This window comes from Copadichromis virginalis, linkage group LG23, assembly GCF_057382275.1.
Source record: "Copadichromis virginalis isolate Kocher_CV1m ecotype Utaka linkage group LG23, C_Virginalis_male_GT1.1, whole genome shotgun sequence".
Classification (NCBI taxonomy): domain Eukaryota; kingdom Metazoa; phylum Chordata; class Actinopteri; order Cichliformes; family Cichlidae; genus Copadichromis; species Copadichromis virginalis.
The window spans coordinates 20,281,974-20,298,837 of NC_140639.1; the positions used below are offsets into that span (position 1 = coordinate 20,281,974).

The following is a 16,864-nucleotide window of genomic DNA, read 5'->3' on the forward strand; positions in this document are numbered from 1 at the left end:
CTTGTTACAGAGTGTGGAATTAATCCAGCTCAAACAATAAACTCAATAAATAAAATAAACATGAAACTATATAACATCATCCAGAACAAAAAACCCTACATAATCTTAAATAACATCAAGTTATTTCTTTTCAAATCAAAGTATTGCACTTGAAGTTCTGATGCAGAGATTAACTTTTTGTGGTGTTACGCCACAGTTACCCATGATTCAGCCATTGAAAAGCAGAGTTTACTAGACTGCATACTTATTCTAACATTTCTGGGATAATTTGTTTGGGAGGACTAGTGCAGCTCGATTGTTTCAGAGCTTCATCTGCTGGGTTTCTGCATAAATTGTCAAAGCTCATGTTTTGACAATTTATGTATGAACATACGTATTTATGTATTTTTCAAAAACACCAACAACAGACTTTCATTATAAAACAGCTCTAAAATTATTGGTAAACAATAAAAGAGTTGGTTGTCTTCTTATTTTAACAGCTCCTCCATAATACACAGCAGGCACATAACAAAAAGCCAGTACTGTTCATTGGATATGCTGGCACTCACAGTTGAACCATCATATCTAATTATTAAAACATCTTAAAATCTTTTAAATACACTGAGGTGTCATTCTGAAACCTAAAACCAAACTAATGAGGCTCAGCTATTGTAATACTCATGGCCTGAATGTGGATGAGGATATCAGGCCATGAGTCTCTAGAAGGACAGATTGATACCAGGACAGTCCTCACACACTGCCATTTCTGTTTGGTGCCACAGCTAAAGATAAAGGAGCAGCCGTATTAGGAGGATTTTAAAGTAACAAAGCTTTGCCTGTTGTTCTCTTTTGAAAAAAAAAAAAAATACTATTGCAGCTTATTGCTAATGTTTGTTGTAGATGATTTCAGAGTTTTTCTCTGTGTCTTCTTTTAAGTCACATATAGTCAGTGAGGTGTCATTCTGAAGCCCAAACCCAGGATAAAGAGGTTCAGTGAATGTGGTGTTGAAGGTGTGAATGTGATTGAGGCTGTCAGAAGAGACTCTGTAGAAGGACAGAGTGCCAGCAGCAGCATCCAAATACACTGCTACTCTGTTAGAGACAGAGGATGAGGAGGGGAGACGACTGAATGTTACACTGTTGTTGTGGCACAAAGAGTAACCATCATGAAAGCAGCCCAGGCACCAGGATTGATCATTCCTTCCAAGCCATGAGTGGTTTGTGTCTCCTTTCCTTCTGATTCCTTTATAACTCATGGCAATATCAACCCTTCCTGTCCACTCGACCTCCCAGTAACAACGACCAGTCAGACCATTGTTACACAACAGCTGAGAACGTTCAAATCTGTCTGGATGATCAGGATATGACTGATCCTCTTTCAGATGGGTTGCCTTCCTGTTGTTGTCACATAGTTGGAGTTTTCTGTTTACTGTGTTTGTGTCGATTGTGAGTTGACAGGAATCTGATGGAGAAAAAAGAATTGCAGTTAAGCTGTGTTTTAACATTTATCTGTTTGACACAAAACTATGAGGTTTAATGGTGGATTGTAAATGAACACGGTCTAAACATATTGATTATGTAAGTAAAATGAGTGGAGGTCTGTCAGTGGTGACAAGAGGTTAGTTGATTGATTGGGTGGGTTAAGGCTGCAAGCCTGGTCAGCGCCATCTTACCCTTCCGACCATACATACATTACACAAACATCACATGGGGAAGACAGGTCAGAGAGGTATAACAATGGAAAATACACAACACAAGGAAGGAAAAACCCCACCTCAGCACTAGAGATGGCACGATACCACTTTTTTATGTCCGATACCGATACCGATATCATAAATTTGGATATCTGCCGATACCGATATGAATCCGATATAGTGTTTTTTAATCAACAAAACTGTTTTTTTTTTAAATATCTTGCTGCATTTTGTATAAGTTCATACTCAAGTTTAAAACAACAACTACACTAAAGCTATTCTGTTATACCTGTATGCAAAAAAAATAAATTTCATAGTTCAGCAATACTGATCAATCTAATAAACTTAAACCTACACCATCCTCCCTATTCTGGTATTTTAAAGAGTACTTAGCGTAAATATTAAGCAACCTAACTAATAGGGTTCCAACTCCCAGCAACAACAAAAATAAATAAATAAAAAATAGGGAACCACCCCTCACGCTCCACCTCATGATGCTTAATCGACGTAATCAACCTTAATTTGATGCAGTGTGAAAAAATAAATGCACAGAAATCAATTATTTTTCAAGAAATATTAAATAGATTCAACATCTTTCTTCAACAAAATTGCAGACTGCACAGATGGTACCTTCCCAAAGGAAAAAGTACTATAGCTTACTAGGGTATATATATTAGACTTAATAGTCACTATATACAGTAATTGACTTCTATTCATTTTACATCAAATTAAAACTTTGGGTGTCAGATAATTATTTATTAAAAGCTAGACATTTTAAATGAGAATAAGAAAGAAAAGTATGTCTTTGTGCCCCCTTTTCCCTGTTAATGCCCTATCGGCCCCCCTGGCTAAACTTTGCTAGATCCGCCCCTGCACAGTTACCAGCCGTCAGCTACGTAGAAAAAGATCCTCGAGTAGAAAGTAATATTAAATAAATTCTAACAACAGCTGATCAAGCTTAAACGTGCTTCTGTTGTTCAGCCGCTGGTTTCCTCTTTCTGGTGCAAAGTGGGCCAAAAACAAACCAGAGAGACGGACTCGCGACAGAAAAGCCGATCAGCTGATCATTAAGCAGTTTCATGATTGAAGTAGCAGCCAGAAGAGGCAGTCGCTCCATATATCGTTTGGTAAGCTTAACGCAGGAATGCTTTACAAACATTCAGAGATGGACTTACACACTTGCTTTACTTCTCTCGGGGATAACTTTATCGGAGATGAAATGCCGGGTTGCTAGCGAAGCTCCACATGCTATCCAGACCACCGACAGGTCCCGCATGCCACAGCCGCTCTATCACGTGATGCATACTGCTCCGACGTGCTAACGTTCTGAGGTGAGTTACGGCGTGTTGCAAGTTTTGTGAGGTGCTTTCGTGATATTTAATGGATCGGATTACATTTTTTATTTTTCTCCGATATCCGATCCAGTAATTTAGGTCAATATCGGACCGATACCGATACGTAATATCGGATCGGTCCATCTCTACTCAGCACATAGCACATAAATCAGCACATAGCACAAAATTCAGCACATCTCACAACACAGAAGACATAAGCTTCGAAGTGTAGGTCTGTGTCAGTGTACATGCGTATGTGTGCGTGTGTGTGTTCCGTGTTCAGCCGATAGAAAATGTCCCTTCACTCGGTTAGGCAACTGTCAACAGTCTTCGGTCGATGCGGGTTTCCTTGATGGAAGGGGAAGAGTCACAACACAGTCTTGTTATCTAAGGGAGAATTTTTGTTATTCCTGTCAGCTTTTGCCTTGAGCATCCAGCTGGCGCCAGGGGAGCCGCATGAGATGAAGATGGTAGTGCGAACAAACTGCTTCCAATTTTACAGTAGGTCTAATGTCCATCACTGGTCAACATATCTCTCAATTCCCATTTTTCTTCTCCAAGATGTTATCCATATTGCGTTCAATAAACACAGTCTGAGTACTCACAGCCCTGCCCATCGTCTATCATGTCAGCCAGCCTTGTGGGATTTTGAACAGCTGTAGGCGCTTCTTGTTCTTCGATAAGCCAGGTCCGAACGAGCTCCAATCAGCCAGAACTCTGTTATCATGGTTCCGAATTGGTAGATGTCGTTTGATGTTCTCCATCAAGAGTATCACCAGAAACACGACGCAACAGACCATCGAGTACCTGGCAGCAAACATCTCCGCAGGACAATTGGGTTCTACCAAGCCCAGGAGTTTGTCAATTTTGTTAAGGGACCAGTTGATCAAATCCATAATTCTTCTTTAGGTTTTTAAAAGAACAAGTCTGGGAGACTCTCTTAGGGTTAGAGAATAAGCGAGACTATACAAAGACATGAGAAGCCAAGGGAAGATAAGGGAGAGGGAGAGGCAGAGAGAGAAAAGTGCGACCACCTCCGTCAAGAGCCAAGAAGAAAGTTCTGGCACAGCCTAACTATTGCAGTGTGATCTGGTCCAGTGCTTTAATAAAAGAAATTAAATTACAACTAACTCGAAATAAAGCTCCATGATGTCATGATGAGTGCTGTGTGGCTGGCAGGATGTGTACCCAAATGCAGGACTCAGAAAAGGAAAGTTAACTTAAAGCGCAGCTTTATTGCTGGGAAAACTCTTCACAGAAATAAACATCACAAAACGAACTAAAAATCACAGCATGAAACTAAACATTAAACTAGCTGTTGGAAGAGAGGATGTACTGTATCTGTGCAGAGTGGATATGAGTGCAAATTTATAACCTTGATCTTGCAACAGTAGTCATATCTTCCCTCTAGTGAACCTAATGCTGTCTGTAATGTAGAACCTACTGTGGTGTTCCAGTATTCACATATTCTGGTGCCAACTGAATTTCAGCCAACAACCTGACAGCCAGTAACACATTGTTGGCGTATCGGTAGTCCACCAATCCAGATACCAAGAATAAAGAACCACCACCCAATAAAAACTATTTATTTATACTGTTTATCTTGTGATTAAAAACCACCTGACTGATTGAAATTTCTTAATCATATCACATGCTCTGGTTTAAATACAAACTAATTTCAATTCTACTCACTGCTGAGCTGCATCGCATCTGGATATCGATGAAAATTGTCACTACTTTGAGGGAAAAACTCATTCGAGATTTTACAAAACAAAAACATACTTACACTTCCTCAGACCTGGTATCAACCACTCGACACCAACCGGTTCCAAGCTAAAGTGATACGTTTAGACAAATTCAGATCATCCTATCATTTTATATTATAAAGTGATGTGTTTATAATGTTAGTAACAAGATCACCCAGATACCTGAGAGTCTCCAGTCTCCTGAGTGGATCCTCAAGTCCGCATAGCAGCAGCTTCCCCCCGTCTCCTGTATGATTGTAGCTCAGGTCGAGCTGTCGCAGATGGGATGATGGGTTGGAATGAATAGCTAAGGCCAGAGAAGCACAACCTTCCTCTGTGATCAGACAGCCTGACAGACTGCAGACAAGCAAAATGAGATACATGTCAGTTCATGTGGGAATGCCAGTGTACAATTTAATGGTATTAGAGAACAGCATACTTATGGCTAAAATGATGATAACTCTTAATTTAAATTGTGACAATTAGCTTTTCCTTTCATTGAAAATGTGTTAATAAAATACTAATAGAATTCTAAAACTAAAGAGCCTGAAAACTCAAGACATTACTAACAGTTGCTTAAGACTGAATAAAGCACATGTCCTCCATGACTCAAATTGCTTTACCCTACAGGAGAATGAGGTCTTGAATGCACTTTTTTTTGACTAGTTAGCAAGCATAGCAAGAGAGAAAATGTTTCTTTGTTGTTGTCATCAGGCTGCTTCTAGGTATCGTAGCTCAAATAATAAACATCTCACCAGAGAGTTTCCAGTTTACAATGTGGACTCTCCAGCCCAGCAGAAAGCTTTTTCACTCCCCAAACATTCAGGTTATTGTTACTCAGGTCCAACTCTCTCAGATGTGAGGATTGGGAGCTGAGAATTGAGGACAAACCTTCACAGCTTTTCTCTGAGAGGTTACAGCCACTCATTCTTTAAGAAAAAGAGGACAACTGATCAGTAAAACGATCCACTTACTGACACACGTTAACTAATTCTACTAACTTGTTCTCCTGCTGTTTGTAGAAAATCCAGCAACTAAGATTTATGTACTTACAAAGCTTTCTTGGAGGACTTGACCACTGGAAGTAGCCTGAGAAGACCCTCCTCAGAGGGGGAGTACTTCTTCAGATCAAACACATTCAAATCTTTTTCTGATGACAGTAAGATGAAGACCAGAGCTGACCACTGAGCTGGAGACAGTTCATCCCTAGAGAGACTTCCTGAATTCAGGGACTGTTGGATCTCCTCCACTAGAGAATGATCATTCAGTTCGTTCAAACAGTGGAACAGGTTGATGCTTTTCTCTGCAGACAAATTGTCACTGATATTATTCTTGATGTACTCGACTGTTTTCTGAATTGTCACTGAGCTACTTCTTGTCTTCGTCAGCAGTCCTTGTAGCAGAGCTTGGTTGGTTTCCCATGAAAGACCCAGGAGGAAGCGGAGGAACAAGTCCAGATGTCCATTTGGACTCTGTAAAGCGCTGTCCACAGCACTCTGATATAAATGTGTCTCTGCAGATTCTCTTGATTCATACTTTTTGGAGGGTGTTTGTTTTTCCAGAAGATTGAGTTCAGAGCAGAAGAAGGTCAGATGAACATGAAGAGCAGCCAAAAACTCCTGAACACTCAGATGGACAAAGCAGAACACCTTGTCCTGGTACAGTCCTCTCTCCTCTTTAAAGATCTGTGTGAACACTCCTGAGTACACTGAGGCTACTCTGATATCAATACCACACTCTGTCAGGTCTGATTCATAGAAGATCAGGTTTCCTTTCCGCAGCTGATTAAAAGCCAGTTTTCCCAGAGACTCTACCATCTTCCTGCTCTCTGGACTCCAGTGTGGATCTGTTTCAGCTCCTCCATCGTACTTGACTTTTTTCACTTTGGCCTGAACCACCAGGAAATATATGTACATCTCAGTCAGGTTCTTGGGCAGCTGTCCTCCCTGTCTAGTTTTCAGCACATCCTCCAGAACTGTCGCAGTGATCCAGCAGAAGATTGGGATGTGGCACATGATGTAGAGGCTCCGTGATGTCTTGATGTGGGAGATTATTTTGATAGCTAGCTTCTTATCTTGAAATCTCTTCTTGAAGTACTGCTCTTTCTGTTGTTCAGTGAACCCTCTGACCTCTGTCACCATATCAACATACTGATGAGGGATCTGATTGGCTGCTGCAGGTCGTGTGGTTATCCAGAGGCGAGCAGATGGAAGTAGTTTTCTCTTGATGAGGTTTGTCAGCAGCACTTCGACTGAGGTGGACTTTGTGATATCAGTCAAGACCTCAGTTTTCTGAAAGTCCAGAGGAAGTCGACACTCATCCAGACCATCAAAGATAAACAGAACCTTGAAGTCTTCAAAGCTGCAGATTCCTGCATCTTTAGTTTCAGTAAAGAAGTGATGAATAAGTTCCACCAAGCTGAACTTTTCCTCCTTCATGACATTCAGCTCTCTGAAGGTGAATGGAAATATGAAATGGATGTCTTGGTTGGTTTTGTCTTCAGCCCAATCCAGAGTGAACTTCTGTGTTAAAATTGTTTTCCCAATGCCAGCCACTCCTTTTGTCAGCACTGTTTTGATTGGTTCATCTCTTTCGGGTGAGGCTTTAAAAATTTCTTCTTGCCTGATTGTTCTTTCTGGTTTGTCTAGTTTCCGGGATGCTGTTTCAATTTGTCGGACCTCATGCTGATCATTGACCTCTGCAGTCCCTCCCTCTGTGATGTAGAGCTCTGTGTAGATCTGATTCAGAAGAGTTGAGTTTCCTGCTTTAGCAATCCCCTCAAACATGCACTGGAACCTCTTCTTCATTGTACATTTGAGATGTTGTTGGCATGTAGCTGGAGTTCCTGATTGAACAAAGAACAAATCCCATAAATTTGAGCATTTGATATTAATGTAGAAGATGTAACTCTGACATTTCACATCCCAACCCTAGATAAGAGAGGCTAGGCAATGGACTAGCAGCCCAAAACCAAAACAATACATCCACTGACACAGTGAAGAAAAAAAAGAAAATTGTTCTCCCCCCCCCCCCCCCCCCCCCCCCCAAAAAAAAAACCCCCACCTATTCTTATATGTTGAATGCCAGGATCTCCCTAAAACAGGCCAACCAGTCTTCAACCACCTAGGATATGCATTATAAGTTCATGAAAAGAAAGTGTTGTGAAGATCGGGAAATCAGTTCAAACTGCCACAGAAGTGCAGTAGTGTAACTACTTAGTGGGAATCTGTAGGACCAGATGGGCAAAGTGTGAGCAGAAAAGGCAAACATCAGGTGAGATGATTCTGGGTACTTCACCTGAGGAGGAAGGTGCTGAACGAACTTAAGGCATAGCACCAGGCTGCAATACTTGGCACAGAGAGCATTTGTAGAATGAGAAGCTCATGAGAGAAGATTCATCAGTATGGCTTCCAAGATCACAAAAAAATATAGCTCCATGAATGTCATTAAGAGCTATGCACCATTTTATGTAAGTGATGCTCGGACCAAAGATGTTTTGTTAATATCCGAACAATGCCTTTCTTCAGAAAATACTGAAAGAAGAGAAAAGCTGGAACATCCTGAATTCTCTAACAGGACGACTCACATACAGATGAAGGCAAAATTATTCCCCACCTATCAAAGTCTTTATCAAAAACTCCCCTAACTTTCCCAATTGCTTTTTTGACCATTTCATGCATGAAATATGACAACCTCAATCAGGATTTTTTAAAAGTATTTTTATTCATCTTTAGGCATGAAAAAAAGATTTTTGAACTTTTCAGTTTTTTACATGTCCCCTTAGGTGGACAACATGGGTTTTGACTTATGACTTTCACAAACAAATAAATAATATACACTGTATAAAAACGATAACATAACAAAATATGTTTTTATATATTTTAAATATATTTTATAACAATATAACAAATGTAACAAATATATGTAGAGGCTCTGTGATGTCTTGACTGCCACCCACTGGCTGACCAGTGAGTGGCAGGGTATGGACTGACACATAAGTGTCCAATGTAGTGGTTTAGGTGCAACTATACCATTAACACTAACACACATACAAAAAAAACAGCCTTTGAATAGTTGTCCACTATAGTGACCACTATGCGTAAAAGGGTTAAGTGGGATTTTCAAAATAACATTTCTCAACATACTACTTCTTGTTAGAAAGTAGGAATGATTTATGTTTGTACACAATTTCAGACTGATATCAGAAAAAAAAACCAAAAAAAACTACTAGGCTCAATATTATTAACCCCCTGAAAAACGATTTTTGAGCATTAACGTTGTAAGTCTCGCAGCTTAGAAAATCCAGTTAAAATTGAGGATCCTCTTCTAATTTGCACGCAATGTAAGAACCACAGCAAGGCTTCGAGATGTCACTTGAGGAAGCATACCAAAGACAAAAGAAACAGCTTAGACTTGATTGAAAGAATTGTTGACACTCTCCAAGATATCGATATACAAAGTTCTAATAGTATTTAATAATAGTATCTAATAGTAAGAATGAAAGATTTCAAAGTAGTGATGTGGGGATTGATACTGAAATATCGATTCCTCCGATACCAGTCATTTATATTCTAGAATCGATTCTCACATTAAAATATCGATATTTTAGTAATTTAGAGTAAATTTGTAGTTTATCATTAACAGGAACACAGTGGAAAGAAGCTATATCATTCGGATTGTCTACATTGGAAGGAACTACTTCCTCTTACGCCTTTCATAGTCATGTGCGAAATACGGCTATATAAATGTCTCCACCCCCTGGCGTGCGCACTCACAACAATGGCTGAGTGTAAACGGAGTCATGTGTGGACGTATTTTACATCCACAAACAGCCGAGACGTGGTTTGCAATACATGTGGCAAGAAAATGAGGTGTTGTACAACGCCACTAACCTTGTCAAACACCTCAGAGTAAATCATATCACAGAATATGATGAGCGTATGTTGAGGTGAACTGAAGAGGAGGAGAGGGACAGGTGCTGCTAGGGCGAGACAGACGCCTCTCACGGAGTCCTTTAGTGCTGCAGGCAGGCAAGGTTTTCAAATAGCGCACAACTTAAATTTTTTTTATTTCTATGTGATGAATTCTGCATTATTAAGTGATAAGAACAAGTAATCTGATGTCCTGTAATCATTATGACGCTATAATTTGAGATACAATAAAAGATACAATAAATAAAAAAAGTTTTTGTACAGAGTATCGGTATTGGATCGGTATCGGATCAGTATCGTCGATACCACCCTGAATTTTACTTGGTATCGGATCGGAAAGGAGATCAGTGATATCGCACATCACTACTGAAAAGACAAATGACATGACCTGTCTGGAAAGGACAGTCTTGGGCCTTTTATGTCATTTAGGGAATCAGCTTATGTAGAAGTGCAATGTTTATTGGTTTATCTGGTTATACTGGAAGACAGTGAATGATGCACAATTCATGATTTGATTGTTTATTATACTCAGCACTTTTGTATATGTTTTGTTTATAGACCACAGACATCCACTCCCGCACCTACGAGTCCTTGTACGCCCCATCTGTAAGCCTGTGGTTGCATTACTGTGCTGTAGTGTTAACGAATGACAGTAAAGAAGGAAGAACCTAATTTGAACTCCTGTTAGTTCTGACCGGCACCACTGCTATTCAGCCAACGCCTATACAGTCATTGGTGAAACCCAAATAATTAGTGGCAGACCAAGAAAACCTGCACTTCTGCTGAATTGGACTGGACATCTTCAAGCCAGACTGCAGTATGTTAAGCACAACCTGGAAAAAGACTATCCATACTGAAACCACATCCTAAGGTCAGATAAGACAAAATTAGGGCTCTTTGGTTCTTATGTTTGGAGAACATTCTGATCCACAATGCTGCACTGACAGGAGCTAGAGAGAAAGAGAGCATATTTCTCTCATATTGGCTTTTCTTCATTGACTCCCAGTTAAATCTAGAAAATTTGATGGGCTTACTTGTGGTTCCTAGAGTATTTAAAGGTAGAATGGGAGGCAGAGCCTTCATCTTTCTGGCCTCTCTTCTCTGGAAAGATGCACAGTTTGCTATTAGTATCCAGGTTCATAATTTCAACCAAGGTGATTTTTGATATTTGGGAAATAATTTTATTTCTGAAATTTAAATCTTAAATTATGCATATTTAGCAAGACCATGTTAAAACATTATTTGGTCTCTTTAAAAGGATATGGGTAAAATAATTTTATTGTCCAAAACAAAGATTAGATGAAAAATATGGTTTGCCAGTGAAATTTCAGGTGAAGATTAGACCATTTGACACCCGTGTTTTCCCAAACCCTGCCACAAGCGGTTGTAGGGTTGCAATGACGGTGCTGCTCAGGACTGTAAATACTGCCTGAGCCAGACTCTTAAAAACTGTTTTCTTCCTGGTAACACCTCTCACTCTTCATTGATGAAGTGAGGTCACAAAAGCTGAGATTTACAGTGGATTTGAGGAAATCACAAACATACACCAGAACACAGTCTGAACTTTATAACCAGACGTGGAATGAGTGGGACATAATGTGATAGCAGCCAGGTGTTGGTTTTTTATGAACCTAGTTGGAAAAAAACATGTCTGATCTGGACACTACACTTGATCTTTATAGAAAATGTTCTTACTTCTTTGTAGAGAGTCAGCCAAGGCCTCCTGCTTCATCCACCTCAGGAAGTCATCTACCATCTTCAGAAGAGCTTCTCTGCTGCTCCTCTTCTGGTTTTCACCCTCCAACATCTCCTTATCCTTCCACTGACTCGCTAAACATTCTGGATGATCTGGACTCAGAACTTTCTGGATCTTCTTCAGTTCATTCTTCACAAAAGTGATGATGTTTTCTTCCAGCAACTAGAACAGAATACTATATATTTTTTTAACATGAATCGTATAATTACCAGAAACATCGTATCTGGTCTTGTACAGAATTTCAACCTACAGGCCTACAAATTACTATAAAGGAACTTTATTACAAAGCCTGCCACTTCATCTATACTGGATGTATAGAAATAATGACTACACAGCTTTACATAAGCTAGTCAGTCAGTCAAATACAATACAACACTGAGAACAGGTGTTACTGTAGAGTTTTAGGTTTGTCCTCTTTATGATTTCATATTAACAATGCCAGAGAATTTTGTTGAACTGAATTACGTCAACAAGAATTTGATTTAATCTGATGAAACTGCGCTACTTGATGTATAAGGAGCTTGGAAGGACACAATCTGGACTTCTTGAAGTTTCTTGCAGACGTTTCAACTCTCATCCGAGAAGCTTCTTCGGTTCTAAGAGCAAGAGAGAGTCCCAGATTTTTAAGCCCCGTTGGGAGTGTCCCTAAGCCCTTTTGGCTTGTTCATCTTCTTGAAATTTAAGGAAGTCCAGATGCTTTCCTTCCAAGCTCTTTAGACTATGATGACTGGATGACCGAGAACCTTCACAGACATGTGCTGCTTGATGTTATATTAGTACACAGTCCTGTTTGATTCGTAGCTCAAGTGAAGGACGTTTCTGTTCATGTACAGACCCTAAATATGGAGTCCAGGTGTTTTTGATCCTGCTGTTCAGACTGACCACTAGGAACCTCTGAGCTCTCCTGATGCATCCTGTAAAAACATAAACTATTAGTTAATATTTGATATAAACTTGAACTAAACATTTGAACAAAAATCTGACCAAACTTCGGCTGCTCAAAAAAAGCAGAAATCATCAACACAGCTTTACTGTCTTCCTTTAGCTTCTATTATGTCTGACTTTCTGTCTAAATGCACTGTTTGAATATTCTACAAGTTGCCAGTTGCCAAACAATACAAAAAAATAGACGACCCTTTACTTTGAAGGATTTTGCATTTCGCCTTCACAGCAGCAACAAAAGAACTTTTAGTGAATAATGTGACTTCTAATTGTGAAGATAGGACATAATTTGTTATTTTTACTTTCATATTGTGATGCCAACAAAATGATGCGTTATTTTGAGGAAACTAATTAGTGTTTAATGGACACAAAATAATCTTATTGAAGTAATGACATCAGTGTAGCAAAATAATAACCATTATCTCTCGGAGAAAATGCTAACGTTTTCTGACACTTGTAAGTTTTCTGTTTATTTTGAAAGTATGAATTAATTCCAGTCACTTGTTTGAAAGTCATCAGGTCTTTTACGTTTGTCATAATAATTAATTAGGTGTACAAGTAAAATACTCAAGAATCCAAAAGCACATGCAAAAAACTGTAAATCATTGTTCCTGACTTTTATTGACTTTAGACCAGATCTTGCTTAAATTTTTGTCTTTCTTTTATTGTGGGTTAGATTTGAACACTTGAAAAAAAAAAGCGTCAATGTGCAACTAAAACAGCAAATAGTGGCCCAATGTAGGATCAAAATACTAGTGAAAACTAGCCCAAACTGGAGCTAAAGCTTTAGCAGTTCTAAGTTTAATGCTCCAGTCTCTTGTGGATCTTGTAAAATAAGATAACAGAAAGCTTTGTGCATTCATTAAAGGGCATATACTCTCCTGGAAGATATAAACAGTGGCACATATAACACTAAATCTATCTATTTGTCAAATTTTACAAATCTATTTGTAGTTTTAGTGTTGAAAGTACTTGTGAGAGAGTTATTCAGAACATCTTTCACAAACTCTGTACACACAGGAGGTTCGCCTTCTTCACAGAGGGGTTAACTCACTTTGCCTGTGAAGAAGGTTTCTGTGTAAAATGTCACAGTGGCTTCTTCAACTGGCTGCTATTCACAGACACACAGCTGGATTCAGCTTCAGAGGAGTCGACTCTGTGATCAATGCTGTTCTATTAAGCCTATACAATCATATACTTTTATGTAAAATATTCATTTTCATATTATGGTAACTTACTTTTTGGCAGTATGTCTAAAACTGGTGTTTAAATTATTTGGCCGTTCACTTTTTGAGGACACACAGCTGGGTTCAGGTCTCGGAGAATTCAGCATCTGATGGATCCTAAAAATAAATAGCCTTGCATGAAAAAACGTCATATGTGGATTTGAAGTTAATTCTTTAAATCAGTTAATATTGAAAACAACTCACGTTTTACTGGAGGAACTTTTTTGTTTGAAATCAGTCGCAAGTTCTTTTGAATCGTTGCTCTTTAAGGACACACAGCTGGGTCCAGGTCCAGGCTGGTTCCTGTGAATAATGATGGAGCAGTGGTGTGAGTGCTGAGCTGTGACATGGAGAAGAGTCATGGACAGTTAAAGATGGGCATCTTACCTCTGAGCTTTGGTCTGGCTCTCATGTTCCCCACACAGAGCGGTTTTAGAGGGGGGGACTCCCTCCTCTCTGTCCTCACACTGATCCATAGCAGAGCCCACTCCTTCACACAAACAAAACTTCATGAGTGGATGAACATCAGATTTGTTGGAAATGAACTGAGAACCAGGGACAGCAGCTAATAGTAGGAGACAGATAAAAAGAAAAACAGATAATACGTGGACAGCGTTTAGGTTTGTCAGCTGTCAGATAATTACACGTATGTCACAGTTAGGTTTTTATCCCACCTGTTAGCAACTCTCGTATGACTTCAGTAAGATTCACATGCATCCATTAGTTGTTAATGTGATTGTGTTCTCTCATTTTCTTAATGTTTTTTGAGTACTCAATGTCCATGATTCACCTGCAGGAGCTTTGGGTCTTACATGGGTCGACACCATTGTATTTACTTTGGCAACAAAACAGTGAATCAGGGTTCAAATAAGAAGAGTCTGCAGATGGTGAGAAGTCCTCCTTTTTGTGCTGTGTGGAGCTGCCAGCCCTAACCCTCTGCTTCCTTGTGATCTATGCAGTTTTTACTGTGAGATGAAACTCAATAAAATAGTTTCAACTGTGGTTCAACTTTGCCCATCTGTTGGCCAGGTTGAAGCAGATTTACAGCTGAATAAACTGTTCAGCAACAATTCTGTTGACACTGTGTGGCTTTTAGGTCTAACTGTGAGGCAAATAGAGAGTTAACAGCTGTGTATACAGGCATGGTTAAAACAGATAGTTAAATGTTTGTGTACAGCAGGTTTAACAAGTTTAACAAGGTTTTAAACTACAGCAAACATGTAACTGGACTTAAATCAGATAATGTAGCAAAAACAAGAATCAAACACTTCCTGTAAAATATTCTTAGGTATGTTTAAGACTTTGATCTGTGTGCTTAACAAGTTTATTAGACTACCTGACATTAAAAAAAAAAACAACAACAACAAGAAAACACAAAGACTTGAGAAATCTGCCAAAAACTTGTTTAAAACTAAATGATGGTATAATGAAATTGCTGTTTATCGGGCAAATTACAAACTGAATCCACATTTTTATACCCAAATTTACACTGGACTTGTGTCAGAGATCAGAAATTAATCCATCAAATAACCACTAAAACATTTTTTTTCTGTGTTTTCTGTTCAGGAATGAAAGTAAATAACTGTAATAAAATTCTACTGTGCTTTACATTTTTTCTGCTTTTCTGTAAAAGAGAACATTTGGATATGGATAACATGGATAATTATATTCTAGCATTAAAAATATAATTTAGATTGCAGAGGTTTTGCATACTGGTTGATTAATTGTTACAGAAACATAAACTGTTATTTTGGTAATAACTATTACTGTTAATATAAGGACAGCTGTGGCATAAACCTTACACTGGAGGTGGTTTGATAAACTTGTTCAGCACTGCAGCTAAAATGTCCTGATAAATCTTCAGTAAGTTACAGATAATTATTTATAGATTTTAATAAGTACGAAGATGTGAATGCTAACAGTCACACGGTCTATAGTCAGTCTACTGGGACAAATCATGGTATCATGGCTAAATGTGCTGTTTCACATTTCTTTCTCTGTTTTACAATCCAGGCCTTTTTCAGGGCAATAACTGTAACACTGTAAACTTTAATATTGGCCTAATTACTGCTTACAGAACATGTAACGCAGGAATGTCAAACTTGATTTAGTAATGAACCCAATTTGATCTCACGTGGGCTGAAAGAGTAAAATAATTTCACAATAATCCACTTTTTTGTGTTTTAATATAAACACGTTCAAGAATATTTTTACATTTACAACAGATCAAACAAACTGCCAAGATCTAGAAATACCTTCAGCACAGTTTCCCTGCCTGTGTTAAACTGTCTTAAACTTTGAAATGTGCAAAGTCGTCCAAAAGTGGGCTGTTTCTGGCCCCGAGGCCGCATGTTTGACACCACTGTATCTTTATGCCCTGAATAAAAACACACTGCATCCAAACAGCTGACAGGGTTTTTTTTTTTTTTTCACCGAGCAGATATTTACTCGCTCCAGGCATTTGTTCATTCCGGGACGTTATTTTGAGTCATTATCCAAATTTCCTTGTCACCAGATTCACTTTCTGATAGAAACCGCTTTACAAGTTTAATGGTTTGGCCTCAAGATACGATTTTAAAAGGTTCCCTTCTATCAGCGCGCGTGCTTTCACAGATCTCTCCATCATACTTAACCAGTCCGCACGCTGGGCTCTGATAATCACATAAAATAAACACTCTACAAATCCGCTCTTACAAACAAACGAGCAACTTTGCAAACAAAAGCAAAGAATAAACCACAAACAAACACTTACCAAAGTATAAGTATCCACGTAAACATGACAAAAGCCAGTTTAACTAACCAGGAAATAAACAGAGGCTGACCTGATACAGGAGATCGCCCCGCCCACCAGTCTACCTCAGCCGAACGACTGAAGTTCAAGTACAACCAAGTCCACTGTAGCTATTAGCGTTTCATGTGGTTTGAACTACTTCAAACAGAGTTAGTTTAGTGCACTGGTTAAACTATAGTCGTTATTTTCTAAGTAATATTTTCAGCGCGTGTTAACCATCAGTGTGCCACACCTACTGTAGTTACTAATGGTGACCACTAGAGGACAGTCACCACCATGAAAACTTCACCTGAAGCGCAGAAGCTTAAACGGCCATCAGCAGATTATATACCAGAGGCTCCGGAGCCAAACCGACTTCATTCTGTGGATTCTCTGAATGATGAAAACTTCATGATATAATTGCAGATTTCTTCATATATGACCTGCATGGAGAAGCTGAAAAAATGTCTGATACTGATGTACAAAC

The 16,864-nt window shown here is 39.0% G+C and overlaps 1 protein-coding gene across 2 annotated transcripts; it reads right to left on the bottom strand.

The window, feature by feature from the left end:
* Nucleotides 1-16,423, bottom strand: LOC146680747 (NLR family CARD domain-containing protein 3-like). 2 transcript variants are annotated; one of them, XM_085449914.1, is made up of 11 exons: nt 16,360-16,423; nt 13,995-14,097; nt 13,812-13,910; nt 13,620-13,724; nt 12,275-12,353; nt 11,379-11,601; nt 5,806-7,597; nt 5,508-5,681; nt 4,936-5,109; nt 4,794-4,840; nt 1-1,441 (listed from the first exon to the last, which is right to left on the bottom strand). In XM_085449914.1, the coding sequence occupies exons 2-11, from the start codon at nt 14,081-14,083 to the stop codon at nt 864-866; spliced, it is 3,360 nt and encodes a 1,119-aa protein (XP_085306040.1). In that variant the 5' UTR covers nt 14,084-14,097; nt 16,360-16,423; the 3' UTR covers nt 1-863. The 2 variants fall into 2 exon arrangements, with proteins under 2 accessions (XP_085306040.1, XP_085306039.1); XM_085449913.1 differs by having other exon boundaries at nt 13,995-14,172.
* Nucleotides 16,424-16,864: the final 441 nt, after the last annotated feature.

What these genes read in the sequence shown, in the direction of transcription:
- LOC146680747 (XM_085449913.1), bottom strand. Translation starts at nt 14,119, where the DNA reads ATGAAGTTTTGTTTGTGTGAAGGAGTGGGCTCTGCTATGGATCAGTGT. An exon ending in AAAAGTTCCTCCAGTAAAAC is followed by an intron (nt 13,725 to 13,811) that starts GTGAGTTGTTTT and finishes ATTTATTTTTAG; the next exon opens with GATCCATCAGATGCTGAATT. An exon ending in TTTAGACATACTGCCAAAAA is followed by an intron (nt 12,354 to 13,619) that starts GTAAGTTACCAT and finishes ATGTTTTTACAG; the next exon opens with GATGCATCAGGAGAGCTCAG.